This window comes from Hyaena hyaena, unplaced genomic scaffold (genome assembly GCF_003009895.1).
Source record: "Hyaena hyaena isolate Hyena2069 unplaced genomic scaffold, ASM300989v1 scaffold_0, whole genome shotgun sequence".
NCBI classification, from domain to species: domain Eukaryota; kingdom Metazoa; phylum Chordata; class Mammalia; order Carnivora; family Hyaenidae; genus Hyaena; species Hyaena hyaena.
The window spans coordinates 12305531-12323341 of NW_024080632.1; the positions used below are offsets into that span (position 1 = coordinate 12305531).

The 17811-nt window shown below is 42.5% G+C and overlaps 1 protein-coding gene across 4 annotated transcripts in view; it reads right to left on the reverse strand.

Annotated features, from left to right (window-relative positions):
- The window catches only part of CIT (citron rho-interacting serine/threonine kinase), a 165941-nt gene that overhangs the window by 112418 nt on the left and 35712 nt on the right, over positions 1-17811 (reverse strand). For all 4 annotated transcript variants that reach the window (XM_039240508.1, XM_039240361.1, XM_039240432.1 and 1 more), the window contains exons 7-8: positions 17016-17219; positions 14832-14985 (exon numbers count right to left, since the gene is read on the reverse strand). In XM_039240508.1, coding sequence (XP_039096439.1) covers positions 14832-14985; positions 17016-17219 — 358 coding nt within the window. The remainder of the gene's footprint in view (positions 1-14831; positions 14986-17015; positions 17220-17811) is intronic.

Sequence of the window (17811 nt, forward strand, 5' to 3'; positions counted from 1 at the left end):
AACTCCAAGAGAAAAAGTTTCCAAAGGTAAGAAGAGCAATATCCAATATCAGAGAGGTCATGGGAATGAGCCAACAGAACAAGTTAGGGGACAGGCAAATACAGCTAGTTACTAAATATACATCAGTCATTCAGCCCTAGAGCCTCAGGCAAGTCCCCAATTTCCTCCCCAGTGGGTAGGAAGTGGTCAGGAACAGCTTCTACAAGCAACATGTTATAGAAGAAATACAAAAAGAAGACAAACTAGATCTAGTTTCAAACAGACTCAAGGAAATAAAAATTTCCTCCATGTCTTGGCTTCCCTAAGAATCATAAAGGGACTTTAAGGTAATGCTGATTTGGCTGGTGATCAATTTTTACAATGGTATCTTCAAAGGAGATGAACAAGGAAGTTAGCATTATTGAAGTATGCCTCAAATGATCAATCTCAAGGATGCTGGGGGTCTGGCTGCCAACAGCTAAGCAGATGCCCTCTCTGGTGGCAGATTCGAGGCATCAATGGAGTGGTGGGCTCTGTTTGAATATCGCCATTCTCAAAAGCCATGTTCCTACCAGGCTGCTTAACATCAGGTTTTTGGTAAACAACTTACTTTTCCCACGGAATTATGCTTTGAGAGACGCCTTCTCTCAATTCTGCATCACACTTTAACCAGGCTTCTAACACTGTAGCTTTAACTTGTTTGCCCCCTGCCCTCTGGGTCTAGGTGCTCCACAAACTTGCAAAATACCTACTCAGGCTGGAAACACTCCAAAGAGAGGATCCTTTCAAACCACAGCTAGTTAGGACTGCGTTTCCCTGCCAGCGTGGGTTTGGTCAAAGTCAGTCTGGGGCCTGGGTGAAGACCCCCAGAACACACTGAAACAGTGAAGAAGCTCATCCCTTGGCTTCCATCCCCTAGGACCCGATCACTCTAGCATCCAACAATGTCCCCTTTTAGCATCTTCCTCCTTGAATTACCTACACCCAAGAACGCATTAGATTGCACTCATCCTTTGCCGCCCTCAAGGATGCTGTAGCATCCTTTTCTCCAATTTTTTTTAATGTTTTTATTTGTTTCTGAGAGAGAGAGAGAGAGAGAGACAGAATCAGCAGGGGAGGGTCAGAGAGAGAGGGAGACCAAGAACGTGAAGCAGGCTCCAGGCTCTGAGCTAGCTGCCAGCACAGAGCTTGATGCGGGGTCCAAACACATGAACCGTGAGATCATGACCTGAGCCGAAGTCAGACGCTTAACAGGCTGAGCCACCCAGGCGCCCCATCTCCAATATTTTAAAATGTATCTTTAAGGACATCCAGATGGCCAAGAGACACATGAAACGATGCTCAGCATCCCTCCTCATCAGGGAAATACAAATCAAAACCACACTGAGATACCACCTCACGCCAGTCAGAGTGGCTACAATGAGCAAATCAGAGAACTCTAGATGCTGGCGAGGATGTGGAGAAACGGGCACCCTCCTACACTGTTGGTGGGAATGTAAACTGGTACAGCCCCTCTGGAAAACAGTGTGGAGGTTCCTCAGGAAACTAACAATAGAACTCCCCCATGACCCAGCAATAGCACTGCTAGGAATTTACCCAAGGGATACAGAAATGCTGATGCACAGGAGCACATGGACCCCAATGTTCATAGCAGCACTCTCCACAATAGCTAAAACATGGAAAGAGCCTAAGTGTCCATCAACGGACGAATGGATCAAGAAGATGTGGTTTATCTATACCATGGAATACTACATGGCAATGAGAAACAATGAAATCTGGCCATGTGTAGCAACATGGATGGACCTTGAGGGTGTTATGCTGAGCGAAATAAGTCAGGCAGAGAAGGACAAATATCATATGTTTGCACGTATAGGAGGATTAGGAGGAACTTAACGGAGGAACAAGGGGGAGAAGAAGGGCGGAAATGGTGGGGGAAAGGGAGAGAGGCAAACCATGAGAGACTCTTGAATGCTGACAAAAACTGAGGACTGATGGATGTGGGGGGGAGGGGGGGATGGGCATGGAGGAGGACACTTGTGGGGATGAGCACTGAGTGTTATGTGAAAACTAATTTGACAATAAACTATTTGTAAAAAAAAAAAAATGAGAAAAAAATAAAATAAAATGTATCTTTAAATACTATGAAAATCTTCAAAGGCGCAAAAGTAGTAAGGTAGTTCCACGCACTCCCACAAGCCCCTCACCCAAGCTCAACAACGAGCAGCTCCCGCTGAGTTCCACCCCCTCCCTGTCTTGTTGGCACATTTGTTGATTATTAAAAGCAAACCCCGGACAGGGTATCATTTCACTCATAACTACTGCGGTAGATATCTCTAACATGGGGTTTCTCAACTGTGGCACTAGTGACATGTGAGAGTGGACACTGCTTTGCTGTAGGGGGCTGTCGTGTGTATTGGAAGGCATTCATCTCTAACCTTTTCCCATCAGATGCCAACAGCACCTCAAGTCATGACAACCAAAAATGTCTCCAGCTATTGCCAAATTGTCCCGAGGGGGGCAAAATCACCCCCAGTTGAACCACCACTCTAACAGATAAGGACATCCAAAATACCTTCATCATACCCAACAAAATTCACAGTAACGCCGTAACAGCATCTAACATGCTTGTGTTCAATTTCTCCGGTTTTCCCAAAAATGTCTCTTTACAGTTGGTTTTGTTGGAATCAGGATCCAACCAAGGTTCACAAACAGATTGGGTTGGGATGTCTCTTAATCTATAACACTTTTTTTTTTGTAACGCCATTTATTGGTCTAAGAAACTGGATCAAGTGTCTCTGTAGAATTTCCAACATTCTGAACTTAGTTTGAGTGTAACCTTGTGACATCATTTAACATGTTTCTTTGTCTCCCATGTTTCCTATGAACTGGCAGTTCAACTGAGGGCCTTCTGTACATTCATATCCAATTCTTTTGGTAGAGATACTTGCCAGTGTTCTGGATGTGCTGTCTATTTAATGCATAACATTAGAGGGCATACAATGTCCGCTTGTCTCCTGCCTTGTGATGTTCAGGATGCTCCATGGCTTCTGATGACGTCAGCCTGATCCCTCCACCATAAAGGTCCCCTCCAATCTTTTGCTTAAAGGTTTCAGCAACCATTGATGAGCACTACCTACAGCCATTGTTTCATTAAGGGCCGCAGAATGCCGGTTTTCTAATTTCATCATTCCTTCCACATTTATTAGTACATCAATGATTTGGTTACCCTGAAATAGAGTTCAAATAGGAAGGCAGGACAAATGCTTGGTTCCTTCTATATGTAGCAACATCCAGAGTAATGACTTGGGGGCCCTTAGCAACAAGTGCTTGAAGTGACCAGTGAAATTACTCTTCAAGTTATCATTATGAACTCATAAATTGTTATATATCTGATGTGTTTCAAGTCACCGCAGTCTTTTTGGTGCTCATATTGTCCCATCTTAGGCCAGGATAAGCCCCTCTATTGGATATTCTTGCCAGAAAAGTAAAATCAGAATCTATTTTTAGCTTTCAGAGCTGCCTTCCAGTTTATAGGGGCTGGAAGAATAAGTACCCCATCATTCCCTACTGAGGAGTTAAAGAGACAAGCAGGATGTTCTGTAAGACAATGACCTAACTTCTTCATCAAGTCATGGCATGGGAAAAAACTATATACACACACAATACATATGTGTATTTTTTCCCTTAAAAATTGAAGCCTATCTTCACAGCTGACTATATCCCAAGATATGAGTGACTTTGAATCCAACTACTGGGAGCGTTAGCAAGACGTGGAGGAACTGGATCTCTCATTCATTGTTGGTGAAAATATAAAAACAGTACAACCACTTTGAAAAAGTTTAGCAATTTCCTAAAAAGTTAAGCATGTACCTATCATACGATCCAGCCATTCCACTCCTAGATACTTATCCAAGAGAAATGAATGCATATGTTTTTGACTTGTACACAACTATTCATAGAAGCTTTATTTCAAATAGCCAAAAACCAGAAACAACCCAAATGTCTATCAGCAGAAGATTAGATAAACAAATTTTGGTCTATCCATACAATAAACTGCTACTTAGCAATAAAAAGGAATGGCCTATGACACATACCACAACATGGAATGAATCTCAGAAAGATTATGATGAACGAAAAAAGCCACACAAAATAAGTACATCTTGCATGACTCAATTTATATAAAGTTGAGAAAATACCAGCTAAATTACAGTGACAAAAGGCAGATCAGCCATTGCCTGGGGACAAAGAGATGGGGAGGGATGGCAGGAAAGGGTTGCAAAGGGGCACGAAGAAACTTGTGGAGATGGTGGATATGTTCATGCTCCTGAGCGTGGTGATGACTTCGCAGGTATACACACATATCAAAATTTAAACCGTACATTTAAAATACATGCACTTATTGCATGTCTGTTGTTCCTCAATAAAGCTCTTTTCAACTGTTGGGAAGGGAGAATATTTTGTCCCCAATCCTTTCCTGGTCTAAGGAGCTTCCAGTCAGGCTCCTTCACTCCACACGGTGGAAGCGCCAAGCACACACACGGAGCCTCACCCCTCTGCTCATTCCTCCCCCCGAAAAGGAGCTAACATGACTCATCAAAGCTGGACGTCATCAGCCTATGTTTTATTAGAAGACAGGGGTTACTGTGCCTGGAAAGCAAAGAACCAAGCTTAACACTTCCTATTTCACTGCCTATGTCCAGACTGGGCAGGCACTCAGCCAACTGACCATTCTTGTCCTCCTTTCTCCCTCAGTCCCGCTGTGACAAGGCCTCTCTGCCCGTGACGGAAGGCCTGCCACTCTTCTCTGGGAGGGTGGGTAACTTTCCTGCAGCCCTGCATCAAAGGTTATCAAGCACTTGCCTTGCCAAGACTAACGGGAATATTTCCATCCCTATCTGGCTATCGGTTCCTTATGCGTGTCCTCTGTTAGCCAGAAGTTTGAAGAACAGGAAGGGTGGGTGTTAGACCCCAAATTGCCAATGCTATTTCCACCAATGCTGTCCTTTCCACCACCAGGGAGCAGCAGGGTCGGCTACATTATTTTCTAAGAAGTGAGACACTGAAAATCATTTCCAAACCCTTGGTCGTGAACCACCTAGACCTCCCACTCTTTGTCCTTTGGCTTTACCTTCTTTTGACTCCTGCCAACCACCTTCTTTCGTTCTATCCAAACTTCACACCAGAAAATTAGCAAAAAGGCAATCACCACACCTCATAGAATTGACTCAAAAATTGGCTGCTGAATATAGTCCCATGTTTAATATAATTTTTGACTCTTTGGCCAAATGGTTTCCATGTTCGATTGGTTGTAGAAGGTTTTTGGGCAAGTGAGAATTTAAGGGTTGAGGACTCCAATTTATGGGCTTTCCAAAAACACCTATTCCTCACCTTCTACCAGGAAAGGCATTAATTTACTTCATTTGGAAGCAATTTTACGGAGCTGAAATTTAGCACTGCACTGTTGGCTTGCACTAAAAGACACTATAAGAAGCAGTCATGGGGGAACACCTGGGTGGCTTAGACAGTTGAGCATCTGACTCTTGATTTTGGCTCAGGTCATGATCTCACGGTTCATGGGTTCAAACCCAGCATCAGGCTCTGTGCTGGCAGCTCAGAGCTTAGAGCCTGCTTCAGATTCTGTGTCTCTGTCTCTCTCTGCCCTCCCCTGCTCATGCTCACTCTCTCTTTTTCTCTCTCAAAAATAAACATAAAAAAAGAAGTTTTGGGGGAGTCTTAAGTTATATGCAGCTTTTTGACTGTAGGAGTCAGCACCCCTGCTGACTCCCTATGCTGTTCAAGGGTCAACTGTAATTGTTCCTCTTTTCCTTTTTGTTCTGGCCACTAGGAGTCTAAAAGAGTCCCAAATCTGTCCTTGTCCAAGAACTTGACCAGAACTTGTTGGTTTTTACCTTTATCTCTGACTCTATTTCTTTACTGTGCTACTTCCTTCAGCCAGATTCCTACATTTATTTATTTTTATCCTTTTGATATTGCAATTATCTCTAAAATAAGCCATCTCAACTTATCTTGGAATAAAGTGTAATGCTGCATATTTTTAACATCTCTGGATGTAGCTTCTAAATTCAGACTTGAGCAGGGAAATCCCATAATCCTAATTTATAAGCAGTTAGCTCTTCTTAGCCTATTTTCTCCTATCAATAACTTACTTTCTAAAAACAGAACAATCCCCAAGAGACACATAAATATTTGCCTGTATAGCCCATAAGCCTGTAAGCGCTACTGACTTCATGTCTTCATTATTCCTTGTTTATGTTGGAGCAGCGGGCGCCCACATGTTCCTGGTCTAGTAAATTGAGTTCCTGCCATCACTACTACAGCATTCCCCATCATTCTACCCTCCTCTCTCTCATGCTGATCCCCTAAACAGTCCAGCCCCCCTTCCTCACTTCTTCCTGCCCCTGAAGTGACTGGGTGGCTGTCCGACAGGGAGATACACTTGAGGGGCAACCCAGGTGAATAAAGAAGCATGTCCACCAACCTCCTCGAACTAGCTTAGAAAACAAAGTATGGACAGAAACCTGCTCAAATGGGAAGAACCCAAAACAAGCAGACCGGAAAAAGACCAAAACATACCAACACACACACACACACACACACACACACACACTTCACAAGCCACTGAGATAATGCTGTTCTAAAAGCAGAACACTAAAATAAATGAAATATTCATGTTAAAACCATAAGGGGCTTTCATTTGCAAAGAAGAGGACACTGTTCATCATAAATCAGTGCCAAAAAGGCCAATTCCAAGGATAAATATGGTAGAGTTTTAGGAAGAGTTCTTCATTTATGTCAATGATGCAGGAAAATCACCTGACAATAAAAACTCCAGATTTCTTGGGAGACAGTATAGCGATGTTAAGGTTATAGGCTGTTACTGGTGTTTGCAGGAGTAGAGAATATTCTGGCAAGTTATTTAAGAAGCTGACAATAGTGGTTCACTTTAGGGAGAGTCACTGGGCATAGGGTGAGAAGGAGACAATTTTCACTGTTTAACCTTCTGTGGCACTTGATTTTTTTTTTTTTTTTACCACAAATTATACTACTTTTTCAAATAAATGAAAGCAAAGAGAACTTGGAGTCTCAGAGTCCCGAATTTGACTTCTGCCAACTACTGGCTCTGTGACCTTTGCCAAGTGGCTTTATCTCCTCAGGCCTCAGGGTCCTCATCTGTACTGTGGGACTAATCATACCACTCGTCTCACAGAGCTATAGCAAGTAAATAGGACAATAATAAGCAGAATGTGCTTTGCAGAGCCCCTGACACACAGTAGGTGCTTAATAAACGGCATGGCAATATAATACACAGCTAAAAAGTTAATGAAGAAAATTTAGTCCATCCTTAATTAAAAGCAAATACGGGGGGGTGGCTGGCGGGGGGCACTTGGGTGGTTTGGCCGGTTAAGCATCTAACTTCAACTCAGGTCACGATCTCACGGTTCATGAGTTCAAGCCCCGTGCTGGGTTTTATGCCGACAGCTCAGAACCTGGAGCTTGCTTTGGATTCTGTGTCTCCCTCTCTCTCTGCCCCTTGCCTACTTGTACTCTCTCTTTCTCTCTCAAAAATAAACATTAAAAAAAAATTTTAGGTAAATATGGGACAACAGTACACTGGGTGCAGGATGTGGAGTGGAAGGCATAAAAACGCCTTTTTACAACCACTTACTTGCTATCAGCAGGTAGAGATTAAATTAAGCCACCATCTTGAAAGATACGAAGTTTGAAAAGTCCATCTGAGAAAAAAAGCTTTAAATCCCTCAAAAGCAGAGCCTAAAATCCAGCATTTCTAAGCAGTTCCATCCACCCATGGAAGGCCTCAGCCAAAAAGCAGTCTTCCCTTCTCCTGAGCCCAGAGGACAAAATGAAGGACCCCGCAAAGATGAAGGAGAAACTCTAAGGCTGACAGAATGCATTTTCTCCTCTGGCGGGGCTTTGCAAATGCTAATAGGCACAGGGATCTTATTTCTGGGGATCTTGTTAAAGTGCAGCCTCTGATTCAGCAGGTCTAGAGGGGCCTGAGTCTCTGCATCTCTAACAAGCTCCCAGGCGATGCCGACGCTGCTGGTCCACAGACCATGCACCAAATCCAACCACAGTCTGGACTACGGTCGGCTGCTTGTTAGTGACGGCCATCATGAGTGATTCTGATTACTGCAATGTTTTCTCTCCTGGTAACAACCCGGCCGATTCCTCCAAATGACTGGTTCTCTAGCAGGGGCGGCTGCAGCCCCCAACAGACACTGGGCAATGTCTGGAGACCTATCAGGTTGTCACAAACTGCATGGGGGAGGGGTGCTTCTGGCATGTATGGGGTTAAAGGCCAGGGGTGCTGCCAAATATCCTGCATTCACATAACAGCCTCACCACAAAGAATTGTCTGGTCCCACATGTTGCCAGTGCCAAGGTTAAGAAACCCTGTTCTAATAGCCAGAAAATATGAATCGGGTCCTGTCAATTCATCCCACGACTAGATACCCCAATTTTGGAAGTGGGTCTTGAATCCAACACTGTCCTTTCCCAGGCTAAATGTGAGACTTGGGGAGGGTAACAGATTAGGAGGAAGAACAGGATGCCGTATGCAGTATGCAGGGAAGGGGTCACGAGGTCATAGTTGATATTTTGTTTAAAATCAGGTATATAAAAGCCAATGAGTGACCTACTAAGCATTAACCTTTCTATGATTTTGAGCTACGGCAATTTAACAGGAACAGAGATCTATGTAAGCAGAGGACCTGAAGCTTAGACTCTAAGTTCCCTGAAGGCAGGACCGTATCCAAATTTGTCCATCAACAGAGCTACATTTACCACAGTGAGGAAGAAGGTAGATCCTACAGATTCAGAAATTACTGCAATTCCGGATGTGTTACACGGACGCAGAGACGGAAGCACTTCCTAGTGTGACACGGTTTATTATTCGTCATCACCACAAACATCATTACGAACAACAACGACCCAGGCTAAGGCATACCTCGTCCTGTAGAAAGAGTGTGGGAGCTAGAGTCACACAGCCCTCGATCCAGATCCGGATCCTCTCACTCGCTACGTGACCAGAGACAGGTTAGCATAGTGTCCATATCTGTAATATGGGTATCATAATCTTTACCTCTGACAGAATTGTTTTGAAGTCATACAGTGTGATGTATTTAAATACCTAGTGGCTGGCTGGGGCACCTGGGTGGCTTAGTCGGTTAAGCATCTGACTTTCGCTTAGGTCATGATCTCGCGGATCGTGGGTTCGAGCCCCGCGTCGGGCTCTGTGCTGACTGCCAGCTCAGAGCCTGGAGCCTGTTTCAGTCTGTGACTCCCCCTCTCTCTGACCCTCCCCTGCTCACGCTGTCTCTCTCTCTCTCCTAGAAATAAATAAAAAACGTTAAAAAATTTTTTAAATACCTAGTGGCTGGCATCTAGTGGGGGTGACTTGACCAATACTTCCTACCATATTAAGGGCGGGAATAAAATGTCCAGTGAGTGCTTACATGGTGCTTATTTCTGCACACAACCATATGTAAAGATTTCACCTGAGGCTACGAAGCCACGAAATCCTCTTCCTTTAAACCAAAGGCCATCGTGCCCCAGGTTTATTGAGCAACCACAGGACTGTGCATTTGTGGTTTTATAATGGCCATTCAGGGCCTGGTAGCACATAATGATCATCGATGACAAAAAGGAGACCTATCAGCAGGGGAATATCTCAGTGTTCACAGCACGAGAATACCACCACGTCGCTCACTACCGGTGGAAATGAAATGTACTCTCTGCTCACAAATGCTAAGGACCTGAAAACACACAATCATTTTACAATAACCATGTCTTTCTGAGAATAGAGAAAGGAACATCATTTAGGAGAAGAAGCCTGAGTCATAAGTAACAGACAAATCTGAGCATTAACCACAGACGTTCCAGGATATTTCCACAATCCATACTCAGGCTTCGCATTCCCCACTGTTGGGACATAACGGTCTTGGATGAAAGGGACGAGCATGCTGGTTCTGGTGACATCACTATGTCTGTGCAAGGAAGATATTTTAACAGATGTGACTAGAAAAGCGCACCAGGCAGCAAAACGTCCCCACTGACAGGAGCAGGTGCATGATGCCAGGAAATGGAGGCATAACCCCAAAAGCATGAATGATAGAGGCTCTCTGATTGGCCTCAGCATTCCAGAAGCCCAGAAAATATCAGGCTGGGTACCATCAGACTCTTGCCCAATAGTGGAAACATCACCAGAATTACAAAGTCCAGAGCAGCCAGTATACTTAAGAAGTCTCCCACTGGAACTTGGAAAGCCACCTTGAAATAATGATGATAATAATAAGCAGCTGAAAACACAAGCTGACATCTGATCTCGCGAAGCTGGGAATGAAACATCAGGGTAATGGGCGCCTGGTGACCTTCATGGGGCAGTAACTCATCACAAAGCTTTTGACTTGCTGAGAGAATAAGGGTTCCTGAACTGGGTTAGGTTCCTGGTTCGCATACTGTTGCCCGGAGCAACCCTAAGAGGCTGGACCCAGGGGGACGCAGATGTTCTGTCTGACTTCAGTGTGAAAGCCAAGGGATGTCCCAGTTCCCCTCAGCAGCCACTCCCGATTCTGTCATTCATAAATTTGTCCAGACCCTTCTTAAACCTGCATTCATATATCCTGCCAGGACCACCTCTTGAGATAATGAATTTTAGAAGATTATTACCTGCTGTGTTAAGCAGTACTTCCTTTCATTGGTTACAACAAGAAAAAGAAGAATTAGGGGTGAGGCAGCAGAAAGGCTAGTGTTGCTTTCATCAAGGGACAGTCTTATGTGTGGAAAGTAGAAATATTTGGTACCCTGGAACCACAAGGCGTCAAAGGCAGCAACCATAAACTCGGGAAACCCAATGGCTTCAAGAGTTTTGCTTAATGAAAGCCACTCAACGTGCATTCATGAAAAACTGGGATTGGACAAAGGGATGATTTCTGTTAGCGTTACCTAGTTAGAAAGTAGCTCAAAGAGCATGGAGCCCAACAATGTTCAATCACACAACCCCAAGGTGACTGCAAACGTGCAGGGATCGGAGGTTGGTCTACTCTGCTAGGGAAACTCTGAATTTCCCTGCCAACAGGGAAATCTGCGAGCAGAGGCTCAGTGAATACCGTGTCTCTCCCCATTGTCAGGGATGCCACGGGACTTCCAGGAAAACGTGCTCCCAATCCTCAGTGCACATGAAGATGCCACTCACTGGCTGAGCTACGCTAAGTGGGTACCTACTGCAGGTGCCTGTAGTATGGCCCCCCTGGACTAGACTCCTGAAACAGAGACATGAGTGGAGAAACCAGTGAAATCAGAATAAAGCTTGAAGTTTAATTAATAGTAATATGCAAATATTAATCAGTTTTGACAAATGTGGCATCGTTATGTAAGATGTTATAACATGAGGAGACGCTAGGAGAAGGGTATGTGGGAACTCTCTGTACTATCTTTGCAACTTTTCTATGAACCTATTATTATTCCCAAATAAGAGGGTAATTAAAATTAAAAGACTTTTTTTTTTTTTTTTTTTTTTTTTTTTTAAGGAAACATACTTCGTGACACTCTAGAGCCACCATAGTGGGAGTTAGAAGTCCATAAAAGCCATCAAGATTTTTAAGAATCAAGATTCAGGGCAATGGACATGAAAAGACATTTTTCTAAAGAAGACAAACACATCAGGGAAATACAAACCAAAACCACAAAGAGATAGCACTTCACACCTGTCAGAATAGCTAAAATTAACAACACAGGAAATAACACGTGTTGGCAAGGATGTGGGGAAAGGGGAGCCCTCTTACACTGTTGACAAAAATGCAAACTGCTGTAGCCATTCTGGAAAATAGTATGTAGCTTCCTCAAAAAGTTAAAAATAGAACTACCCTATGATGTAGCAATTGCACTACTAGGTATTTGGATACAAAAATATTGATCCAAAGGGGTACATGTGCTCTGATGTTTATAGCAGCAGCATCAACAATAGCCAAATTATGGAAAGAGCCCAAATGTCCATCGACTGATGAATGGATAAAGAAGATGTGGTATATATACAATGGAATGTTACTCAGCCATCCAAGAGAATGAAATCTTGCCATTTGCAACAATGTGGATGGAGCTAAAGTATACTATGCTAAGCAAAATCAGTCAGAGAAAAGACAAATACCATATGATTTCACTCATATGTGTAGTTTAAGAAACAACAGATGAACATATGGGAAGGGGGTGAGAAGAGAAGAAAGGGAAACAACCCACAAGAGACTCTTAACAATAGAGAACACAGGGTTGATGGGGGGAGGTGGGTGGGGAATGGGCTAGATGAGTGGTGGGTACTAAGGAGGGCACTTGCTCTAATGAGCACTGGGTGCTGTAAATGATCGATCACTGAATTCTACTCCTGAAACTAGTATTATACTATATGTTAACTAACTAAAATTTAAATAAAATTTTGAAAAAAAAGAAAAAGAAGACATACAGATGGCCAATATGTATATGAAAAGGTGCTCAACATCAGTCATCATCAGGGAAATGCAAATCAAAACCACAATGAGATATCACTTCACACCTATTAGGATGACTGTGATCAAAAAGACCAGAGATAACAAGTGTTGGTAAGAATGTGGAGAAAAGGGAATTCTTTCACACTGTTGGTAAAGTTAATTGTTGCAGCCACTAAGGAAAACCATATAGAGGCTGCTTGAAAACTAAAAATAGAACTACCATATGATCCAGCAATCCCTCTTCTAATTGAACCCCCAAAGAAAATGAAATCAGTACCTCAAAGAAAAATCTGTGCTCTCCTGTTCATGCAGCATTATTCACAATAGCCAAGATATGGAAACAATCTAAATGTCTATCAATGGATGAATGGATAAAGAAGTTGTAGTATGTATACACACATACAAGGGAATATCACTCAGTCTTAAAAAAAAAAAAAAGAAAAGAAAAAGAAAGAAAAGAAAAGAAAGGAAAAGAAAAGAAAGGATGGGGCACCTGGGTGACTCAGTCTGTTAAGCATCTGACTTGATTTCTGCTCACATCATGATCTTGTGGTTCATGAGATCGAGCCCCACATAGGATCTGCACTGGCAACACGGAACCTGCTTGGGATATTCTCTCTCTTTCAAAAATAAATGGATAACCATTAAAAAATAATAATAAAAGACTACAGAGGTAAAAGGGCAAGGCAAGAAAAGACTGAGTATTTGAACAGCATCTAAAAGATAAATGTATCAAATCCTTCTAAAAGCAAAAAAGAAGACTGCCCTGAAAATATAGTTGATTAAAAGCCCTGAACCTTGGAAGATTTGGGGATTGATGCCTGAAGATTAGAAAAATTAAGCAATGTGGCTACCAGAAGAAAAATAAAATCGCTAAAGCAGATTTATAAAAATGTAGCTTACTTAAATATTTGGGCAGCAGGTTAGAGAAACCATCAAAATGGCTTTCAACTGGACAATGCTCATTGTCCCAACTCATACATTACAATTACAACATGGCTCCAACTAGAAGTCTGGTTTTGACACCTAGAAATGGATTCCACTTCCCATCTCCACTCATCACCAAAGATAAAACACTCAAACAGGGGTGCCTGGGTGGCATAGTTGCCTGAGCTTCCGACTTCAGCTCAGGTCATGATCTCACGGCCCCGGAGTTCAAGCCCCATGTCTGGCTCTGTGCTGACAGCTCAGAGCCTGGAGCCTGCTTTGGATTTTGTGTCTCCCTCTCTCTCTGCCCCTCCCCTGCTCATGCTCTTTCTCTCAAAAATAAATAAATATTTTTTAAAAATTAAAAAAACTTTCCATCTCTCTCTGCCCTTCCCCTGTTCATGCTCTCGCTCTCCCTTGCTCTCTCTCTCAAAAAGAAATAATTTTTTTTAAAAATTAGGAAAAAAAAAACCACTCAGACCAAATGCCTTCCTACCAGCTCTAATCTATGCTAATTACTGGCACATTCAATCAACACATCCAAAAATAAAAAAGGTTAAAAAAATCGATTTGGTTTTTTTTTAAGTTTATTTATTTTTGAGAGAGAGAGAGAGAGAGAGAGAGCGCCTGTACAAGCGGGAGAAGGATGGGGGGCGGAATACGTAGGATCCAGAAGAGGCTCCATACGGACAGCAGAGAGGCCTATGCAGGGCCCGAACTCACAAACCAGAAGATCATGACCGGTTGGACGCTCAACCAGCTAAGCCACCCAGGTGCCTGAAAAATCACCAGTTTGTAAAAACCTGAGCATTTTGGTTTTGTCAATAATAAATCAGATCCCTGTATTTAATGAATTTCATTTGTACTCACTGATTCCAAAGTGACGTGTGTATGAATGAATCCGCTATGCGTCTTATGTTACAGATTTACAGGCTTGTGAGCAAAGACAAAATGTTTCTGAGGAAAGCATATGAACACAGAGAGGCATTTACAGGTTTAGTGCAGGCTCAGCCATTCGCAGAGCAACCTGGCACTTTGCCTCATTTTTGAGTCTTTTTTCCTCATCTATGAAGGAAATACGTAGGTCTGAAAAGAAACTGTCAAGCCAAGAGGCAACCCTTGAACTCCATCAATCTGTACCTCTAACTTCCTGAGGGATGATGTGTTGAAGGCCACTTAAGCACAGAGTTTGATAAATGACCCCATTCTGTGCAAACAAATTTAAAGAAGAATTACCACTTACAGACAGCTACATCATTAGCCTTTTCTATCCCCCTGGAGATAATTGAGGCCCTTATTTATATAATTTATACCACCTTCTGCGGACCAGAGTAATTTCAGATCATTCTTAAGTGTTTACACTTAATCCCAACACCAGAAGGCAAAGACCAAATCCCTACTCACAGTTACGAATGTTATTCCAGTCGATTTTGGAGAAGAAAGGGTGGCAGCAAAGGCCTTCAAACTTCAGTCTCTCTTTCTGGCCACACAACAAACTCTGAATCAGATCAAGTAATTCACCGCTAACTTTGGGGTCATCTGGAAACTTCAAAAACCGCTATTCCAAAAAAAAAAAAAAAAAACAATAATAGAATAATCACTCCCTTACCAAATTCGGCTTCTCATGTACCCCCTCCCCCAAAAGTATTTCTCATATATGCAAGTTTCTCTTTTTGTTAAAAGAAGGAAGTTTTTTTGCCCTCTTAACTTTGGACCAAAGGCATGTTCCCAAAATAAATGGCTTGTTCACATCAATAGGCCTAGTCCCTTTGCAAGGGCTCAATATCCTTCATGATTTGACCCCGCTCCTCTCTCCTGTCTCATGTAGCTACGCTCCCCATCTCGCTCTTTGCTGTCCAACAATGATGAGCTATTTAAAGCTTCCTGAACAAATCATGCTGTTCTCTCTGCCTAGAACACCCTCTCCAGCCCGCACCCCTCTTCCGCCAGATCACTGCCACTCCCCCCCTAACTCTGTAATCTACTTCTGCACAAACACAGTGCACTGTGATTTCCGTGTGATAACAGGGAAGGAAGGCAGAGAGAGCCTTCTTCTCACTCAACACTACAAATCTGCTACCTAACTGTGTCTAGTGCCATTCACTCATTACTGAACGAATGGATTGAAATGAAGGAAATAAATTGGGCCCAAGAGTCATCCAAGGGGAAACTTTAACTCAAGAGGAGACTCAAGAATAAAAAGTAATGTATGTATGTATTAAGAATATAAAATCTGTATTACACGTAAGAAAATGTGCATTAAGCATTCCAGAAAGATGAAATTGGGTGAGCTAGAACAAACTGAAATTTCTCTTCCTTCTTTCAGTTGAGACTAAAACATGCATACTTATCATATCCTAAAGAAATGGGGTTCATAGGCGTGCCTGGGTGACTCAATCAGTTGGGTGTCCAACTCTTGATTTCAGCTCAGGTCATAATCTAACAGTCATGGGACTGAGCCCCATGTCGGGCTCTGCACTCACAGCGCAGAACCTGCTAGGATTCTCTCTCAAAATATTAAATAAACATTTTAAAAAAGAGAAATGGGGGGTGCCTGGGTGGCTTAGTCAGCTAAGTGTCCAACTTCAGCTCAGGTCATGACCTCACAGTTTGTGAGTTTAAGCCCCACAGTGGGCTCTATGCTGACAGCTCAGACAGAGCCTGGAGCCTGCTTTGGATTCTGTGTCTCCCTCTCTCTGCTCTTCCCCAGCTCATGTTCTTTCTCTCCTTCAAAAATAAACATTAAAAAAACTAAAAAAAAAAAAAGAGAGAGAGAGATGGGCGTCCAACTTTGGCTCAGGTCATGATCTTGCAGTTCATGGGTTTGAGCCCTACATCAGGTTCTGTGCTGACAGCTCACAGCCTGGAGCCTGTTTCAGATTCTGTGATTCCCTCTCTCTCTGCCCCCCCCCCTTCTCATACTCTGTCTCAAAAATAAACTATAAAAAAAAATTTTAATAAAAAAAATAGGGAGAAATGGACTTAATATACTAGAATGTATAGTTATGAGAAAATAGTTTTGCTTCTACTTCATATATATTCCTGTGTTTCTAGCTCCTGTCCCCAAGCAAATTTACTGCCATATTCGACAGCTAGTCATACTGAGAAACAACATAGCATAACATCAAGAACGTGGACTTCCAGGCCAGACTAACTGTATCATTCTAGGCAAGTTACTTAACCATTCTGTGCTTTGGTTTCCTCATCTGTAAAATGGAAACAATATCTACCTCTTCCATTGTTTGAGGATTAGCCAAGTTAATGAACTATATTTCATCAAGTCTAGGACTCGGCTATTCCCTTAACAGCACTGAAATCAAATGTATTTTATAACCAATGAAATATCATAGATTAATTGGCAACAGTTTTTCTTTTTTAATGGTACCTAAAATAATGGCATAGGCTTACAATGACTGGCAGCTGAGAGTCAATAAAATACAATCACTAAAGCGCATAGGACAGCTTTTAGCACAAAGTGCTTTATAAGTATTTGCTGTTATTATCCAGAGCTACTGATTTACATTACAAATGTTCATTTTTAAACGATGGTTCTCAATATGACTTCAAAACCTACTAATGGCTCTTTACCTGGAAATTCATGATGTTATTGAAGGTTCTGGCTGAGGTCCCCTCAGTGAATGGGGACCTTCCATAAACCATCTCATAAGCAATAACTCCCACTGACCACCAGTCACAATCCAGGCTATAGACGCCTTTTCCGTCCCCGTTCATCACGGTCAATACTTCAGGGGCCATGTAATCTGGAGTCCCAATCGGGAGTTTGGCGTTCACCTGGAAACCCATAAATAAAATGAACACAGCAAACTTTCAGTTATTCTCAAATAGATTGCCAACAGCCACATTTCAGACGCTAGCTGATTTGCCACTGATTACTATTCTCCCCAGGCACTTAAGCCTTCTGTCGAGTGGCATGCTGTCAGGAAATGCAAACGATTTACTAATTAAAAAAAAAAAAAAGTACATAATATAATCCAAAGGCAAAAGGGCAAAAGTTGTTGATGATATACGCCCTTTGGTTACACAGATGAGAATTGGGGATAGAACGGAAGATGTCTTTCCTGATATGTGTTACACAGTACTTCCCTTACTTATGAAAACAGCAAAATCATAATAAATCTTAAATATGAATCTACCCATTACTGAAAACCTGACAGCTAGCTAGGGCAACACGATATTGCAAAGGCATTGTATGTCAAGTTTAAATATTTGGAATTAACATTCCTACTTCAAGCCACCCATGGGGCAAGACATGATAAATATCTTCCACCAGAGTCAAATGTTAATGAGTTCATTTCCCTCACCCCCAACTCACGTTCCTTGGTCACCTCCTCACTGTTCAGAAATCCAGAGCCCTCCATGGGGC